Source organism: Polypterus senegalus, chromosome 12, assembly GCF_016835505.1.
Source record: "Polypterus senegalus isolate Bchr_013 chromosome 12, ASM1683550v1, whole genome shotgun sequence".
NCBI classification, from domain to species: domain Eukaryota; kingdom Metazoa; phylum Chordata; class Cladistia; order Polypteriformes; family Polypteridae; genus Polypterus; species Polypterus senegalus.
Window position 1 is genome coordinate 5,628,461 of NC_053165.1, and position 18,964 is coordinate 5,647,424.

At 35.7% G+C, this 18,964-nt stretch overlaps 1 protein-coding gene across 16 annotated transcripts in view; it reads left to right on the plus strand.

Annotated features, from left to right (window-relative positions):
- The window catches only part of cadpsa (Ca2+-dependent activator protein for secretion a), a 364,578-nt gene that overhangs the window by 187,743 nt on the left and 157,871 nt on the right, over positions 1–18,964 (plus strand). For all 16 annotated transcript variants that reach the window (XM_039771426.1, XM_039771431.1, XM_039771437.1 and 13 more), the window contains exons 9-11: positions 4,017–4,083; positions 8,617–8,725; positions 18,122–18,334. In XM_039771426.1, coding sequence (XP_039627360.1) covers positions 4,017–4,083; positions 8,617–8,725; positions 18,122–18,334 — 389 coding nt within the window. The remainder of the gene's footprint in view (positions 1–4,016; positions 4,084–8,616; positions 8,726–18,121; positions 18,335–18,964) is intronic.

Here is an 18,964-nt window from a genome sequence, read left to right on the forward strand (position 1 = left end):
CATATAAATAAAATGTATTATTATTATTGTTATTGTTATGACCTACAGGATGTCCTGAGTGGGCTTGATGTCACAGAAATGCCATGTACGCAAAGTATCAAATCTTAAAGACTCATAAACATTTTAGTAGTTTATTTTGACACACACAGTGTTTTCCCCCATGTTCCAAAGAAATGCTGGTTATGTTAGCCCTGGTATGAATGACTATTGGTTTGTGTGTCTGTGCCCAGAGAAGCACAGGCATCCTGACCAGATTTGTTTTCCTTTCTTGTAGGCAGAGTTGATGTCTTAGGCACAACATGGATAAGCTGGCAAAAAAAATTGAAGGATGACATTTTTTTTTTAATTCCTCAAAAAATAACATTTATTTTTATATGTTGGACATCATGTAATGAGCAACATTCCAAGAAGCATTACAAATATAGAGACATAGTACAACTTAATTAATTTTTAGTGGACAGTTAGGAGTTGTACTAATTTAAGTTTACAACTTTTATTGGGGATTGAACTGAGAACCTTGTAGCATATAGTGCTACTGTACTATACCTCCTGCCTGCCATCGGAATTGTCAGACAATACTTCATAATATTTAAATATAATGTATATATTTCCCATAAAGATCGGGTGAGAAGATCAGTCATCCCGGAGGGGCTTGGAGTAGAGCCGCTACTCCTCCGCATAGAGAGGAGTTAAATGAGGTGGCTTGGGCATCTGATCAGGATGCCTTCTGGACGCCTCCCTGGTGAGGTGTTCCGGGCACGTCCAACCGGGAGGAGGCCCCGGGGAAGACCCAGGACACGCTGGAGGGACTATGTCTCCCGGCTGGCCTGGGAACGCCTTGGGATTCCCCCGGAAGAGCTGGAAGAAGTGGCCGGGGAGAGGGATGTCTGGGCCTCTCTGCTTAAGCTGCTGCCCCCGCGACCTGACCCTGGATAAGCGGAAGAGGATGGATGGATGGATGGATATATAGACCACTTTGTGAAGGAGGATTTTAACATACACACTTCCAGCAGTGTCTTGGAACCAGCTGCAGACATACTTTATTAGATCTGCAGATATACAAATGTGAAAGGTATAGATAGACCGAAACAGCAGTTAGTCTTTCAAGTGGCCTTGGAATTATTCTAATCAACTTCTCATCTCTGGCATCTATGTTTATTACTGCACCTTCAAAACCATATGAAATATTCACTTTGACATGTCCTGTTTCCAGTTACATGACTTGGTAATATCAACGTTGTTTGTTAGAGATGATCTCTGTCCTATATACTTATATTCTGTTTTTCAAATACTGACAAATTTTTTAATGTACACATCCTATAGCTTTTGGAAAAAAAATTATAACGCAGTGATAAATTCTGCTTTAAGTTTTTTGATGCAAAGCTGAATTTCTTAAAACTTTTCCCTTAAGGGTTTGTTAATATCCCTCTTGTTGATTTCTCATACTTCTACACATACACCTTTCCAGCTAAGATTGGTTTTGTGAAATGTTCCCCTCCGCCTGCTTGAACACTTGGGCCTGCACAGGCTAGCATTATGTGGTATATATTGCAAGACTATACCTGAGGAAACTGGTTAAAAAACCTAAGACTTTCATTACATTGGTTAATACTTCAGTTATAACTGAGACGTTTTCTCATATTGTGCTTAATAGATGTTTAAAATGTTAAAAAAGATTATAGCATGTCAACTTTTTTATGAATTTCGGCCTATTAAAAAATTCAAATTATTCTTAGTGATCCAATCTTTCAAAATAACGTTTACTTTAATGAATCAATAATTTGAGATTGGAAAGTTTTTCTTAGCTATCATTTAATTTCTCAAATGGAAAATTATTTTGGTGTTATTTTATTGGTTTACTTAGCCATCATTTCCCCCTAGTGGTTACATTGTTCAACTATACATCACAAGACCTTCACTGCAGTTTTTACTGCTGCCTCTCTTGATGACCTTCAGTGGTTCAGTTTGCCTAAGTGGTCTGAAAAGGAGGGTTTATTTTGAGGAGCATTTAAACAATTTAAAATCTACTTTATTTTTATAAACTGTTTTTTTACCGGTGCATAAACTAAATAATAATGTGAACATGGCGAGAGTCAAAATTCATCCATCCAAATTCTGAACCTGCTTCATCCTGCACAAGGTCTTATGGAAACTGGAGCCTATCCAAGCCAAACGTGGGGCACAAGCTAGGAGCAATCCCTGGACAGGACACCAGCCCATCACAAAGAGAACACGCAGACGCATACACTAGGGCCAATTTGGCATCACCAGCCCACCTACCCTGCATGTCTTAGAACTGTGGGAGGAAACTCGCATGTGAATGGGGAGAGCTAGTATACTCATCAGAGCAGACGCGAATCCGGGTCTCCTTACTACCACTACACCACCATAGTGTCAAAGTCTCACTTTAGAGAAATAATTAATCTAAACAAAAGAATACTGCAATTTGTAGGGTCATGAAGACCTTCTATAGTAGAGGTGATAGTTCCACATCAATGAATTCTTGAAGTTCTGCAGGCTATATAAGGAGTCATCCTTCCTTTTGGAGTAGTATGTTCAGACATGGCAATGTCTCAGACGATGATGCTTAAGGCTGAAGAAAACAGGTTTGCAATCAGCACGGCTGGTGTTCTCCATTTTGGAATGATTCCCCTTTAATGTTAGTTTGGAGCATGTGATTGATTCATTGAACAAGAGGATCACATGTGCTTTAACATATTTCCTTCACAACCAGACATGCTGCAAATTTCTATTTTATTTATCTTGGGCACATTTTAAATTCCAGCAACATACAAAGTTTAAGTATCTAGAGGGATAGTTTTCTTATTTCTGTTCTGTGAACTCAAGCAGATCAAGTTCAAGTGAATGTATTCAAATTACAAGAATATAATTACTTGCGTGTCTCCTACAGACAAGTAACATTACTACATCAGGTTAGACAATAACAAACAGCAATCAGCAAATTCATTGGCACGGGCTGAACCAACAACCTATTGGTGTACAGCTTATCACTTTTCCCACTAGCCAAGGAGAAAAAAAGTTATTGTAAAATATCTGATAATTCCTAGTTTAACTTTGAAAATCATGAACCTGAAAAATAAAATAAAAAAGTAAGATATTTCTAAATAGTTTATCCATGTCTTGTCTTCATTACTGATGCATGAAATGCCCAACAATTCTTAAATTGGAAATATCCAGTTTAAATTAACTATGTGTGAATGTATTTATTTGCTTGTTTATTTATTTATTTAAAGTGTGTCACAGTGTTTACACTACTTCTCATAGCTCTAGGAATCTGGATTCAAATTGTAGCCTGGTTACAGCTTGCATGAAGTGTATGTGGTGTCCATATTCATGTTGCTTTTCTTCCCATTCTCATTCCCATAAATATCAAATTGATTGGTGAGTCTAAATTTGCCTGGTGTGTTTGTTTACTTGTGTGTATCCTGTGATGGGCTTGCACTTTTTTCACAGTTCTTGTTAAGTGCCCACTGCTTCATGGGCAACCCAAACACAAATGTATGAATTCAAGAATTTTAGGTTATTTTATTTAAAAATGTTTAGTTTACTGTTTGTGGCTGCACACAAATATTCATGTCATCACCCTGCTTACATGGGAACGCCTCAGTATTCCCCCAGAGAGATTAGAGGAGTTGATGGGGAAAGGGGGCATCTGAGTGTCTTTGCTTTGACTGCGGCCTCTGAGACCCTCATTGGATAAATTATAGAAAAAAAGTGTCTGGAGGGGTGTTTTCTAGTGATCAGGTTTTACTGTTATCAATTTCTGTGTATGTTGTACTGCATTTTCACAAAGAACTTGTTGAAACAACAGAGATGCATCACTGAAGTTAAACTGAAGACATCTCTGGTATTTTTGTTATAGAGTTCCCTCTAGTGGATGGTATAAAACCTGCATTACCAATATGACTGCTTGCCTTTGAAAACTCTCTGAATATTTCTAAAAAATAAAGGGTGGAGGATGAAAAAAATTAAACATATTTATACATTTTTTGCAGATACCTATGGGCAATTGGTAAAAATGTGTGGAAGAGATGGAAGAAGAGATTTTTTGTTCTTGTTCAGGTAACTTGTAATTTGTTAATTCAAAATTTAACCACCAAATTCAACATAGATTCCACAGATAAATTAATATGTTTCTGACTTTAATTATCTTTACCATTTTTCATTTTTAGTTACTAAAACAAGACATACTTCATACAGTATGTAATAAAGAAATCAATCACTACAACAACAAATGGGGGGAATGGAATTAAATTAATGGTTTTCACACTTTCCTAATTGGTGTCTGCAGTCGGTGGCCAAATCGGAAAGCTTTTGGAAATACTTTGTTTATTCCAACTGTTGGTTGCTTCACCTAAATTAGGCTGCTACTACATACTCACTTATTGACGGAGGCTTCACCCAGATGTTAGGAGAAGCCTGGTGGAAAAAAACACCCATAAAGGAAAATTAACATTAGACATTGTCTAAAAAGAAACTAAGGGAAAGGGAAGGGAGACTAAAATATGGGGAAGAAAAAGTGATATAATAAAGTAAAGTTGGTAAATATTCCAAGAGACAGACGACTAAGCAGAAGGAATTAACTGGGTGTAGGTCTCCAGGACATATTAATGAAACTGCCCGAAGGCTGTAAAAGACATAGTTGACACAAATAGGAATTTTTATAACATAGAAATACTGAATCTGGGAGCGTTGCTTTCATTATTAAAGGCAGCATTTTAACAAAGAATGACATTCTGCAGTTTAATGCCAAGTTTCCAAATTCAGGTTTTTGGTACAATATTTGAAATCTTTATTCAAATAGAACAGCATGGTCTGACTTGTCTTCCTAAATATAATTGGCCTTGGAATGCTAGCCCCATTTTACGGCATAAGAAAGCTACTGATAAAGAAGAGGTCCGCTGCACAAAGATGTTGCCCCTCAAGACACGAAAAACTCTGTAAAGCAGCTTTTGTAATTAGCTAAGCAGTGACATATCAAAAATGTGTATAGCCCAGCAGCTTTGGATGATCATATTTGAAGGCTTTTTGTCTCCTGGTTGTCTTTTGATTGAAGTTAAAGAAGAAATATTTTTGCTCTGATGACATCATCTAAATTTGTTGCCTGCCAGTTCATCTGAGGACATATCTAATGTGAGTTTGTGGTTTTGGTGAATTGGAACGATATGCTCAATGGGATCTTGTAATTTCAATGTCACCCTTAATCAGGTGAGGAGTTCATTTTGGAAGAGTGCAGCTCAGAAATCTGTTTTCATTGTTACTTTATTCTTTTAGTGCACTAATTTTTGTCATGTTTTTCTCTGCTATAATTGGCCAAAACGAGATTTTAATTAATAGCTGTTATTTCCTTCTAAATTGTAAGGATTTGTGCATCATGACTGGCCATGATAATATGAAGGTGCAGTAAGCTCTTTCATTACAATGTTTTGTTCAACCTTAAGAGCTGTAATTAATGGGTGAAACTCAGGCAGCAGAGTTTGAATGGTAAAGTAAATTCTTTACATTTACTCCAGTATTATACCAGTTCATTGCCACCCTATTGAGATTTGTGTTTGAGAAAAGGATGGTGTGGTTAATCAAAAGGTGCTGAATGATTTTTTTATGTTTGTATTCACTTCTCTAATGGAAAAGGGAAAGGATTTCTCTGTATTATCGAATGAGTGTTAATAGAAAAAAGACAGAAGAAAACAAAACTAAGTAAGGAGGGAGTACCAGAACTAAACATACTTTTAATATGCATTATGTGTCTCCTGCATTTGAGTTGTTTAAATGTATTTGTATCAGTAAAGCTTGGCTGTTCACTTAAACATGGAGAGAGAACCTGAGATGGCAAAAACTAAACCTGTAGCACTAGTACACTCTTCATTTGTATGTAGGATATTAGTTCTTAATGAGTAATATATAAGCAGTATAATAAAATAATATAGTTGTATAATACCAGAATAGACAGCGTTTAAATATTTTTATGGTTTGGAATAAAATTTGTAATTCCAATCACTTTTTTTCTCAGAAATAAACCCATTCTCTTTTTCCCCAATTATCAACACAGCGCTTTCTTAAACGTTAATGTTTCCTTGGCAAAAGACCAAATAGAGTTTAAGTTATCAGTATATATAATCACCTCAAAGTCTAAGTCCAGTCCTGTTTATTAGAGGAGGAAAGCTTGTAGAAATAAAAAGAGGGTCTATCATAATCCTGTGGTCATTCTGGGAAATGCTGTCAGCTCTTGTGATCATCAGCAAAGTGCCTTTTGTCTTCTGCTGTACTTTTATTGCTGTCTGGGGGACACATGACTGGAAGGGATAGGTCTACCTATGACCTCTATAGTTGACTCTGGTTTTAATGAACTTCCTGACAAACTCCAAGGGTGCGTTCAGCACAGCAGATACTGTGATGCCTCCTGCAAAGAACACAGAGAAGGCTGTGAGGCTCTTACAAGTTCTCCAATCTCTTAAGAGGAGCTTCTTCTATGTTCCTTGCACGTTTTTGTCAGATGAGGCATAATAAACTATGACAATCTATCTAAACAAGTAGATTCTTATATAATACATATTGTATACCATAACGTACTCCCAGTAAAAAAACAAAACAAAATAGTAACAACCTGAAACCGTACCCCAATTTGTGTGAAAACCAGTACACAAAAAGTGATTGTGGAATAGAAATAGTGAATGACAAAACCAGAGCAAATTAACAGTTCATTTATCTAGGAATGCTATGTTGTGGAATACTGATGGTTTTAAAGGTCAGAGAACACACAACTGTTACTAGTTCCTCATTTTGTACTTCAAGAAAAAAACTTTATTTATATATTTTATTTACTGGGTTGCCATCCTGTTTTTCCTGCAGCGGCCACCTTTTTGTAGTTTGATTAAACAATGTGGCAAGTCATTGTGAGGGAAGTAGTTTCTATCACCCCTTATTGTTAATTTGACATTTTAAGCCAGCTTCACCTGGGGAACAATGAGTGAATATATTTAGTTTTCTGTTTACTGTCTTAGTGCTTTGTTTCTTGGAATGAGATTTTTGCTTTTAACTTTATTTTGCCTTTAAGATTTTGACCCCTGCTAGTTTTCTGTTTCATTTTCATCTCCTGATCCTTTTTCCATGCCATGCCAATCACTAAATAAATATAATTTATTATTATTATCATTATTTGGTGTTTAATATGTGAAATTAGTTTATATTCACTGTTACATATTTAATGATCTTCTGTGCTATTATTCATTTTGTATCCATTCAGACATATGCGTTAATAAAATACATTATTATTATTATAATAACTAAACTGACTTCCTGCCCTGCCCTTCATGGTGCTACTTTATTTCTGGTGCCATTAGAATTATATTTTTACCTGTTCACTTACACTAAGGTGTAGATGTGGCACCTTAAATGCCAGTATATACTTTCTTTAATTGTCTAATCCTTAATGAGCATTACCCAGTTGATCCTTGGTACAATCTCTGCTCAAGATACCACTTTGTCATTCAGTCAACATGTAGTTGTGATGCCTGTAGGCATTTTAATTTTTATTTTAATTTTTAAATCAGCATCGTTGAATATTTACAGATGTTCTCACATCAAAACACTTTGCAAAAGGATTCAAGAAAAAAGGTGTAAAATATAAATGCACTAATACATATTAGCCACTGTGTGTCACCAGAGTACCAAATGAAATGAAGCCTTCAGCTGTTTGGCAGACCAGAGGATTAATAAATCAACTTTAAGGTGATTGCCTCTTGCCTGAAGTACAGTAGGACTGAGTATTTCACCCAAAAAATATGTCATGTTCTTTATTTGATGGCAATCATTCATTCCAAGGTTAAAGAACAAAAATGTTAATTGGATATTGACAACATTGCTAATGTGTTCATGTTGTGTATTTGCTGAAGTGCACATACTACCCAAAATAACAAGGTTATTTAAAAGTCTACAATGCATGAAGTCATAACAAGCAATGTCATTTAAAATCCTTTAACTCTCAGTTTGACAGAAGGTCACTAGCCAGTGGGATTTTGCATCCTTTGCTCTGTTATAACAGCTTTTTAGTCCTTGACAGTCTCCAACTTTAACAATGAATATGGTCTAGGGCCTTGATGTGGCCTCTCGGCATCCCAAAGGCTCTCGGAGCTAGTGAGTCCTATTCTTGCCCTACAGCTTGAAAAGCTTCCATCAAGAACATGACATTGAATTTATCCTGTCAGAAAGGCCCATACCAAGGAGTGAGAGCTGCCACTTACGGCAGAGGTGACGATTGCACTGGTCGCCAGGATTTTAAAATTTCCTTAATATGACTGGCACCTAGCAGTCCAGCCTGCATCGTTTGTGACAGTATGTCACTCTTAAACTTGTCTGGGCTGAATGACATCGCTCTCCAAGCATCAGGCCCTGCCACTGCCTCATGCTGACAGTCCTGCTTGCTTTCTTATTTGTGGATGCCATTTTAATTCTTTGAGAAGGAGATTTTTCACCCACCCCCATTTAGAGTCAGTTCGTCTGGAAGGTGTTTCCATGCGTTATTAGCTTGGTTATTGCCATTTTCTTGTCTTATTTCAAGGACTCTATGCTGATCTAATTTTTCTCTTGTTGTCGTAGGTCAGCCAGTATACATTTGCTATGTGCAGTTACAGAGAAAAGAAAGCAGAGCCACAGGAACTGCTGCAGCTTGACGGGTATACAGTGGATTACACAGATCCGCAGCCAGGTAAGAAGTGCTGCTCCAAGGGAGTGTCATGTATAGTCACTGTAAACCACTTTCCATGGGGTAAAGTGTGAAAATAAAGGGTCTGAAGAAAATTAGCCATTCTGTCTTAGCTCTCATTCAGGTACTAGGCTGACATTAATTTTAGTCAGGTTTATTTCTTCATAAATATATCCATATGTATATACACAGTATTTTTTAATAATTAGATGTGAAGTAGTAAAGCCAGCTTTTGGCATAGCCTGACCATTTTACTACAGCCATAGGTCGTTTTTTCCCTTCTGTTTAGGTTCCCACCTTATGCCAAGCTGTTATAGCCACTGGATAATCAGGTTGGAAAATGGATGTTTCTTGATTTCTTAATATCCCCCAGGCAAAATATTTCTGTTCCTTTCTCCGTCAAGTTAAATGAGCTACCCAGAGTACTGACTTTCTTCATTTAATATTGCTACAAAATATATTTTTTCTTTTTATTCATTTAAACACTAGAATGATTTGTTGACACGTAAAAATAGTTTTACTTTTTAAAGTTCAGACACAATTTATATGTAGCTCTTTTCATGCAGAAAATGGCACTCCTGGCCAAGGCAACTGCACACATAGCAACACTTGTTACATGCTAGGACTAAATGATTTCATAGAGAAGAGGTAGTAGATGGGAAAACATATCAACAAAAGAACAAAAAAATATCTAAATAACCAAACAAATAACACTAAATGTGTTTAGAAACTTAAAGCATGATAGATATATCATAAGATGCACTAAAGATTGGATATTTTCAATGTGATTCTTTATAGATGTCTATAGTTTTCTGTGTGAAAAATATTTTCTTTTAGTTAGTTTTCACTTGTCTATATGTTGAACTGGCTTTTGTTAAGATGGGGCCTACACTCCACATGTCCCCTCCCATCTGATGTATCCATCCATTACCAAAACTGTTTAATCTGTTCAGAACATTTGTTCATAATAGTGCAATTGGCTGAATGCTCATGATATTTACTTGAGATGTTGCTATTTTCTGATACAGCTAAAAGCTGCAGACATAACATACATTACTTGTTGTTTTGTTTCTGCAGATGATTCACTAAATAATGGCAGTATAGCTGCTCTTGGGGATAAAAGCTAAGTCTTGTGGTGAACTAGATGAAAATGTAAGAGTTTGCAAAGATTCCATTTTGTACTTAATTTATTCTTCCCCAAGAAATGTATTCTGTTTTTGTGAAGTTGCATCTCTTACTGAATTCTCGCTCTATCAAGGTTGTGCATAATGTAAATCGCTAGGCTATTTCTGATTGACAACTCTAATTTTTTCCTGTGTGAGTGAGTTTGGATGTGTGTGTTCAAGTACCCCAAAATGATCTGGTGACCCATTCAGGTCTGTTTCCCATATCACGCTTAGTGTTCAAATTCAGCAGTCTCTGGAACTTTCTACACATTTTTTGGGGCTCAAAATTTCACTTCAGCCAGTAGAGGCACCTGCTGGTAAATTGTACAAAGCCATTACCGAAGTTAAATGCAGGTCTGTTATACAAACATATAATACATTTATGCATAGTTTACTTCAAAAATTAAATTAACGTAGTCAAAACCTTTTGTTTCTACAAAACATGATCACACCATTCACTATTTATTAGAGTGTAATTACATCATTAATTTACTTTCTGTTGGCAGCACTGTTTCATTTAAACATTCCTTGGCTCCTCTGAAATAGTGTGATCTGACCTTAAAATGAAAGTGTGCTGATAACAGTTTCATCTATTTATTATTTCACAGAATTTTTTTATTCTCTGCTGCAGCCATGACTGAGTAAAATGAAGGCACTTTTTGCGTGGGAGCAGTTTAAAATGCAGACAGGAGTGGGGATAAAAAGATCAGTCCTTTGTTGCATATGAATAATTGACAATTGTTGAAAAATTTTCATTGTTGATATTGTCATTTAAGCGCTAATAAAATAATACTAATAATATGATTTGACTTCAACATAATAACTGAGGTAGGAAAATTTGGCCAATAACTCATACTGCAACAGCAGTAATTAAAATGGCAAAACAACACATTTAGAGAGAGCCTATTAAGACCACCACCTATCCCAAAATTATGTGGTTAGTTATAAGATTAGTGCTCCTGGTCCTCTCTGGAAGTTCACAATTGAATTAAGCTACTATTAGTCACAGTGAACTTTTTATGGGTCAGCTGTATGTTTTGTGATTTATACAGAAAGTCTTCTTTTCTACCTGTTTTGCCTGTTCTGTTTTGAATATATAATTATTCTGTAATTCTCTATTTGCTTTACTTTTTAAACTGTGTTTGTGCTCGAATTTTTAAAACGTAAATTGAATGTCATCAGAGGTTACAGGCTGTCATTTAATTTTTGAATAACGAACAACTAACCCATTGACCTTGCGGATGCATGTTTTTCCAAAGGGCTATAAACCGTTTGGCTCTTCAAAGACAGTGAAACGCCTCCAGTTATTTTATTTATTGTTCTGGAGTCTGAGGACATAATCAGTTTTTTTTCAACTCACTGGCTACTATGTCAGTGACTTCCTTGACTTACTGTAGGTGACATTGAGTTAAGCCTTGTGCTGTGAGCTACAACCACTTTACCACCAAGTGAAGATTAATTCAAATGAATACATTAAGACTAAATGTTTAACCATATTTAAAGTGCAACTGGACAAACTGAGAAATAAATGCTGAGATATAAATTACAGTTGCAATCAGTGAAATGTTGAAAAGGTCAGACTTGGGGCATAAGATTTAGTACCCTGGCAGTGGTAACTCTTGTGGCCATGCCACCAGTGGTACAAGTTTCACAAGTTAAAGTACTCCAAGGTGGTTAGAGAAAGGTCAGTGGAAGACAGATAAGATAGTGTCCTTGTTCACTCAGTTTGTTAGGAAGTGGTGGCACTGAAGTATGGCATAAGCCTTACTGAAAAAATAACTGCTAGCCATACAATGAAATAAAGAAACCAATACTGTATATGCAACAAAAACAAATAAGGCATAGGTCTTTAAAATAAAATAGTTGAATAAATGTAATACATTTTGCTCTAAAGCCACTTTGGTTATGGTCCGTGAATATAGTGTCAGGGTGAGTTTTTTTACCTTTAGTTCATAAATGTAATCAGAAGCTACTTGTGCTGACTTACTGTGTATACTCGAATTGTGTTTCTTTTGTCTATTGTTTGAGGTTGCATTCATTGTCAATGCTGTGTTTATTGTTTATGTTTGTTTTGTATTAGTGATTCTAGTCTATTGGAGTCATGGCAGTAAGTACCTCATGATCATAAATGTAATGAGCTTCCAATCAAACCTTTTGCTTGAAATTTTAAATTGTAATCTTTCATGTCAGTGCATCCTATAAAGATACAGTAAGCCTGGGTTACATACAAAGGACAGTTATAATGGATAGAAGCATGTTTAAGTTAAAGAGGTGAAATTTACTATGAGAAAATTAAAAAAGAATTCTTCAGTGTCCATCCTCATTAGTATTGGTGAAACTGGAGGATGCTGGCAATATGAGTTAATATTCATGTCAATTTAACAGAAATTGACAACATTCACGCAAGAAAAGAACTTTAATCGTCCTCTACTGGCCATGCTAGCAAAGCATGACGATCATTATAGGTAATTTTCTGGCAAAACATAACAAGAGGAGAAATCTTCTGACATAAAATATTCAGTGGCTAATATTCTCCATTAATTTAATAATTTACTATTATCTTAGAAATTCCCGTTTAATATTCCACTCAAAAATATGTTTCAGTCTTTTACTTACCGTTTTATTTGTTTTAATGGCAGAGAAAAATCTGAATGAAAAGAATGACAAACTGTTATTAGGACTAAACCTTGGATTAGTTGGAAGATTATTAAAAGGCCCTGTAATGAAGCTACTGCACACTGCTGGTAAAGTGATAAATAACTAGATGTGAGGTTTAAGATTCATATCACTTATTGACTAGAATGGCACAGGAAGCCTTTAAATCTTGAAATAATTTAGTGCAGTTTTCGGCAAATTTTCTGGATGTTTCTGAAAATGAAGAAAAATCATGAAGAACAAAGTGGGTGTAGGCGATGTTCTGATGCTTTATACTTTTTTCAGTCTTTGAATTTGCACAAGTAGAACTCTTGATTCAGCTGTCATTGTGACATTGTATTTATACCATATGATACCAAATATGATCCATTGTAGCCCCAATCAGTTACATCACAAGGTGTTTCTTCAACTGCAGGTTTATTTCTGTAATATTCATTTAGCTTTACTTACACAGAAATGATGCCACCTCTCTGCAATGACCTGTTATAGCAGTCTCTTTCCATCCATTTTTTTTTTGTTTTAAGCTATTAATGTGAAAAAAATCATTGGAATATTTAGCCTATTTGAAGATGAAAACAATTTATCAAATATATAAAAAATTATGAACAACTTCTTCCAGCCCCTTTCATCTCCTCTCAATCACAGTATACTTTACAGAGAAATCATTTGATAAACAGTCTGACATGGAAGCTATAAGCTAAATTTGCACAACTGAATTTGCATTTTATAGCATATGTAGGTATGGAAGCAACAGTGAGATTCTAGTCAAACAGCAAGCACAAAGAGTGCTTTAGTGATACTGAAATACTGGGGTGTGTAGTTTATACACTCTAAGAAAAGGGGTGTTGAAACATTCTCAGATTGAGGACAAATATAGTGAGAATTTAAGCCATGCTTATCATATGTAATTGTTGTTGAAACAGTTGTTCCTTAAACCATTATAAGGATTGATGGTGTTTATTGCAGCTGGGAAGCTTTTTCTGCCACTTGACTCTTTGGTAGGCTGGTGGTGCAGAGTGTTACGCTGTTTTCCCTTTTAGTTTTTGTAAAAGAAAGTACAAGTGATCAGACTTCATTATTGCTTAGTCTGTGTATAAATCCAGAATATGTTAATTAACTGGGCTGCTGTTATTTGCATTCAGATAATTGTATCTGGGAGACTGCATTACATTCACCAACACAACTTTTTAATATATGACGTTAAAAACTAAACTACTCATACAAATTTAGTATTTGTAGATTTGCATTCAGTATGCTGTTTTGTCTGTATTGGTATAACTGCATATCTCTGATGCATTTCTGCATCACAGTACATGTCATATTACTCTGTTACTTCAAAGCACAATATACATTTTATTTTGCTGTTAACAAATGGAGCAGCTCATTTCACCAGTGGTGTATACAAGCCAGCTAGCCTCTTTGTTTGAAACCTGACTTGATTTTTACTCGCTACAGTTGTTGTTAGCACTGCTGATGAGCAATTTCCTCCTACAACCCACGGTCCTATTTGCGTGACCCTGACACTACTTAGAAAATGGATGGATACTCAGACAGATATCTATACACAAACAATAAGAAAATGAATGCAAAGTTTCTGTTCTGTTATTGGGACAGTGTAAGAGTAGGTATTAGAGCAGTTAATACATCTGTAAGTTAAATAATTATAACTCGCATCAAGTAAGTGACATCATGATTTCTAAGTGCACACATGAATCTATTTCTGAGCTAGCTCTGGCCTTTTTTTAATAAATAATCATCACTGTTAGCCATTTTCATGTTTAGTCTTTACTTTTATCACATATTATTGTGCTTTCAGAAGTACTACAACTGCTTGCAGTAACTCACCACTGTGGTACTGACTTTCACTTTGGTACCAATACTATAAAAAAACTAGTACCATTATGTTTTCAGCATTTTGGTGTTGACTTGATTCTGAAGTATTGATTCTTGTAATAGCCTTAGTGGTGCTAATCCATTTCTGAGTATGTAGAATACCTCCTTAGAGAAGAATGTCTGCAAATTTGCCTAAGGTGTTGTTTCTGTCCTTTACCAAATTTTGTGTGTAGTCATAATTGGATTTTGTGCTTGCATGTTCTTTATATGACACTCCAGAACAGTATCAATGAGAAAGAAATTACCATCCTATGGTTTTGCTTTTGCATTGTGGAGGAATTAATGATATAAAACAAGCATAATAAGCAAGTGGTGGTTCTTCACGAGTTAAGTTTTGTGTCTTGCATTATGGCATGTGGTTTCCCAACTTCTGTGTATGTGCTTTTTATCAGTTTATGTTGCCATATTAAATAAGCAAATGTTACATTTTGGGACTGTGTATTCTTTGTACCAGAGGATTAGTATTAGAATGTTAAACATTTGTAAGCATAAAACCTAGAGTAAGTATCGTAGCCTCTCTGACACTTCTTCAAATATCCCAGATGCACAAAGTGGTTCACTTGACCTTCCAGTGCTTGGCAGAATATACAAATATACTCTGAAAATTAAATCTGCAAATTATGAACTTCTGTAATTTGAGATCCAAATTCTGTACAATTGTCTACAGGTTTTCTGATTGTTTATACAAAAGGTTTATCAAACTTTAACATGCCTTCTTCAGGCTTAAGCTGGTACTGAAAATTAGAGCCAAGTTTTTGCAGGTAATAAAGCACTGACAAAAATCTGTGCAGTGTAAGATGTGTCAAAAACATAACTTAAGTTTGTCTTACAAGCATAGCCGAAACACATTAAGGACTGATATGGTCAGAAATCTTTCAAGGTTTTCAAAGTAGAGCTGAGTGGTTAAATGCAGAATTGGGATCTGTTTTAGAATCTGCCCCTCACCCTCCATTCACATGTTGCTGGACCCCGTCCATCTTAAGTTATTTAGCATTATTCTTCAGTCATATTACTGCATTTAAAGCAGAGCTGCATCTTTCTCTCTCTAACATTTCTTTTTATGCATTCTTCTGTGCTATCATTTGTTTGGTTTCTCTGTGTTTGTGGACTTGTTCTTGTATTTTTGTTATTTACTTTTGCTTCTTCTCTGTCTAATTTTAGTCAGCCTGTGGTTAGGCTTCTTTTCTCTCATTGACTTTGTTGTTTCCTTTTGTTGAGTGTAAGGTAGAAAGTCCACTACAATTAGGAAGAAGTTGGAGCCAAGATTGCCTTATTTGCATTTTATTTCCACTATGTTTTTTTTCTTCTTCTTAAAGGTCACTGGAACTACCCATGAAACCTTGGAGCCCCTATGAAATCTTACAGCCCCTTTTAGCCTTTCTCAGTATGTGCAATGCATACCAACCTGGAATTTCCTACAGTTTCACCATGCTATTGTTAGGTTAACTGATTAGATTTCTGCCTGTATCGTCATGCTGACTACAAGACTCTGTTTGACATATTGTTGCCCTTTTACCAACTCAGTATGACTATGTTGCTTTTATCAGTTTCATTTGGTGTAATGCAGCAAGACTACAATAGACAAATGTACTCAATATGAGTTTTGTTATAATGCCAATTAACTGCACACTCTGCTCAAACATGAGTGCAGGGAAATTTTTTGCCTTCCCATCTAATACACAAAAATCTCAGCGAGCTTCTTGCTTTATTCATGCTGTCACGTGCACTAGAGGGCGTTGTCGACTCGGGCTTACACAAACACAAGCACAATGCTTTTCTATTATTATCATTTTTAAAACTGCACACACAGCATGCCTGCAGGAAATGCACTTAACTTTGTTGCTTATATGTTTCATCATGTAACACCATTACAAAAGTACAATTTTTTATTGTAAAAGCTGTTCTGGACATAAATAAGGACTCTGGTATTTAGGCTAATTTTAGCTTGTTTTAATTGCTTAATTAAGTATTATGAATATATATTACACTGTGTCTTCTAACCCACTCTGTATTGGATTAAGTGAGTCTGAGAATGTTGCATTATATTACAGCTGTGCATAAATTAAATCTGAGAAGTTTGTGGTACTGTTTCAAGATTCTTTAAAATAACAGAAAATGGCAAAATATTTTTGAATGAACAGACACTAGTGCAATATGTAACAGAAAGAAGAGTGTAATGCTTCAGTCTGTTCATAAATTAAACTTTATATAGTGCCATTCATGAAGTTCATCATCACCATACATTCTACATAATAAAGAAGGATACATTTCAGAATAAATAGTAAATAAAGTATCTTTAAATAAGATTATAAACTTTTATTATAAACTGAAATGTACAGTGGAACAGATGGACAGTCTGGGATGACAGTATGGAATAATTAGCATTAGTACAGTTTTTGCAATAGAAGAATATAGTTTCAGTTGTGTCCATTTAAATGAAGGGAGAGGAGTCTTTAAGCAAGAAGTAATTATACCAATAATTAATAAGTTGTTCCATTTTGTTGCTAAAATATCATTCATAAATCACTCCTTCAAGGATGCTACAGAAATATGAATGAAAGTGGAGACATTTTCCCTTTTTAATGGCATACTAAACTGTGGGAAGCAATACTGTCTGGTGACAGTATCTTGAACTATAATCGCACAGCAACAACGTCTATGTGGATATAACAATAAAACTGGAATGACATGGCATCGTGCATCATGCATTAAACATTATGAAGAAAACAAAAAATACATTCTGTGTTTGGTATACAGAAAATTGACCTTTTATACACAAGTTTCACCTCTTGTAGTATTCTTTCTTGTTAAAGATAGACACCTGGAACCAGTACCAAATTGCTTTTGAGTCCTCTTCATTCGTAATATTAGAAGTATTATTTTTATTTTCACCATATTGTCTAAAACCATGTTTATGTATTTATAATATTCCTCTTTCATTGTTTTATGGTGATACCGTGTTCTCTGGTCTTGTCAGAGGCCTGTGTGCACATCAAGGAAAGCCCTTGACATGCCCCGGAAAAGTGAGGACTTGGTCAATGTGTTTATATTAAGGTGTTGTCTTGAAGTATATCCAGAAGAATTTTTGACCTTCATACAAAGTTCAGTATACAGCTTGGGTGACGCGTGAAGTCAGTCAGGCGATCGAAACAAAGGTGTAGTGTGGTGGTTCTAATGGACCCCAGCCTCACACTTGTGCTTGGCCACTTCAAAAATGCAGTTTCCTCTGAGCTGTCACTCTTAATCAGCAAGGTGGGGAGGTTAGCAGCTCTTCAACACGTGTCTTTGTCAGTATGAGACATTTGGTTAGGACAAACTAAGAAGAGCTCTTGAGGTGGTTGGAAAGATAGGAAGTATAACATTAGCAATGGTTGAGAGATGCAGGTAAAAGCAAAATATTTACTTTCATTTCTTTTGGGCAGAGGCAGAGTCAAAGTCATGCAAAGGTCAAAATACCAATCTGCGGAAAGAAGTAAATTGTTAAAAGACAAGAACAAAAGGGAAAATTCAGAAAACCATGACCAAGTCATTTAAATCACATTAAATAATAGAAGCAAAAAAGATTCATTTAAATGGAAGAACTGAAGAAACAATGCTAGAATAAATTGAGGAACAAGGGTAAAGGGCGAGGTTATACCTGACTGCCAAGCTTTCAGATAATTACTTTTTTGCTCTTCTTTCTCAGGTTTGGATGGTGGCAGAGCCTTCTTTAATGCTGTCAAAGAGGGTGACACGGTGATTTTTGCTAGTGATGACGAGCAAGACCGCATTCTTTGGGTCCAAGCAATGTACCGTGCCACAGGCCAGTCCCATAAACCTGTACCACCTACCCAGGTCCAAAAACTGAATGCTAAAGGAGGAAATGTTCCTCAGCTAGATGCACCCATTTCACAGTTTTGTAAGTAACTTCCTTGTAATTGAGCCGCCGCGTTTTCTTTATTGCTGTGCATTTCTCACTTGAAACGTGTCATCTTGCAACTGAATACTTTCTGCCTTGGCTGTTTCAAATCACTGCTTTGTGTCTGAATGAGCCTTTTTTATCATTTCATGACTTATCACTAACATTTATAAAAAGGACATGCTATAGCACTCAAACTTTGATTCTGCTTAAAGGTACACAATGGCACAGATAATGAAGAATTCAGGGCCAGATTTATCTCTCAAGAATCTAAAGGCACTGGAGGTTTTGTGCCCAATTGTTGTCTCACCAACACATCACACTTTTCTCTCTACATGACACTCAGTAATTCAGTAATACTATACCAATAATAAATTCAGGGCCAGATTTACCACTCAGACCTATAGACACAGGTGTTTTATTGAAAAATCTTTGTCCTATACATATATACATTCCTATATATATATATATATATATATATATATATATATATATATATATATATATGAATCCATTGAAGAACTTACCGCTTAGGGGCCTCCAAGCACAAACATTTACATGTTAGACTTAATGACAGAGTCACACCACAACTCTGCATACATATTTCTACCTCCCCTGTACACCATACCA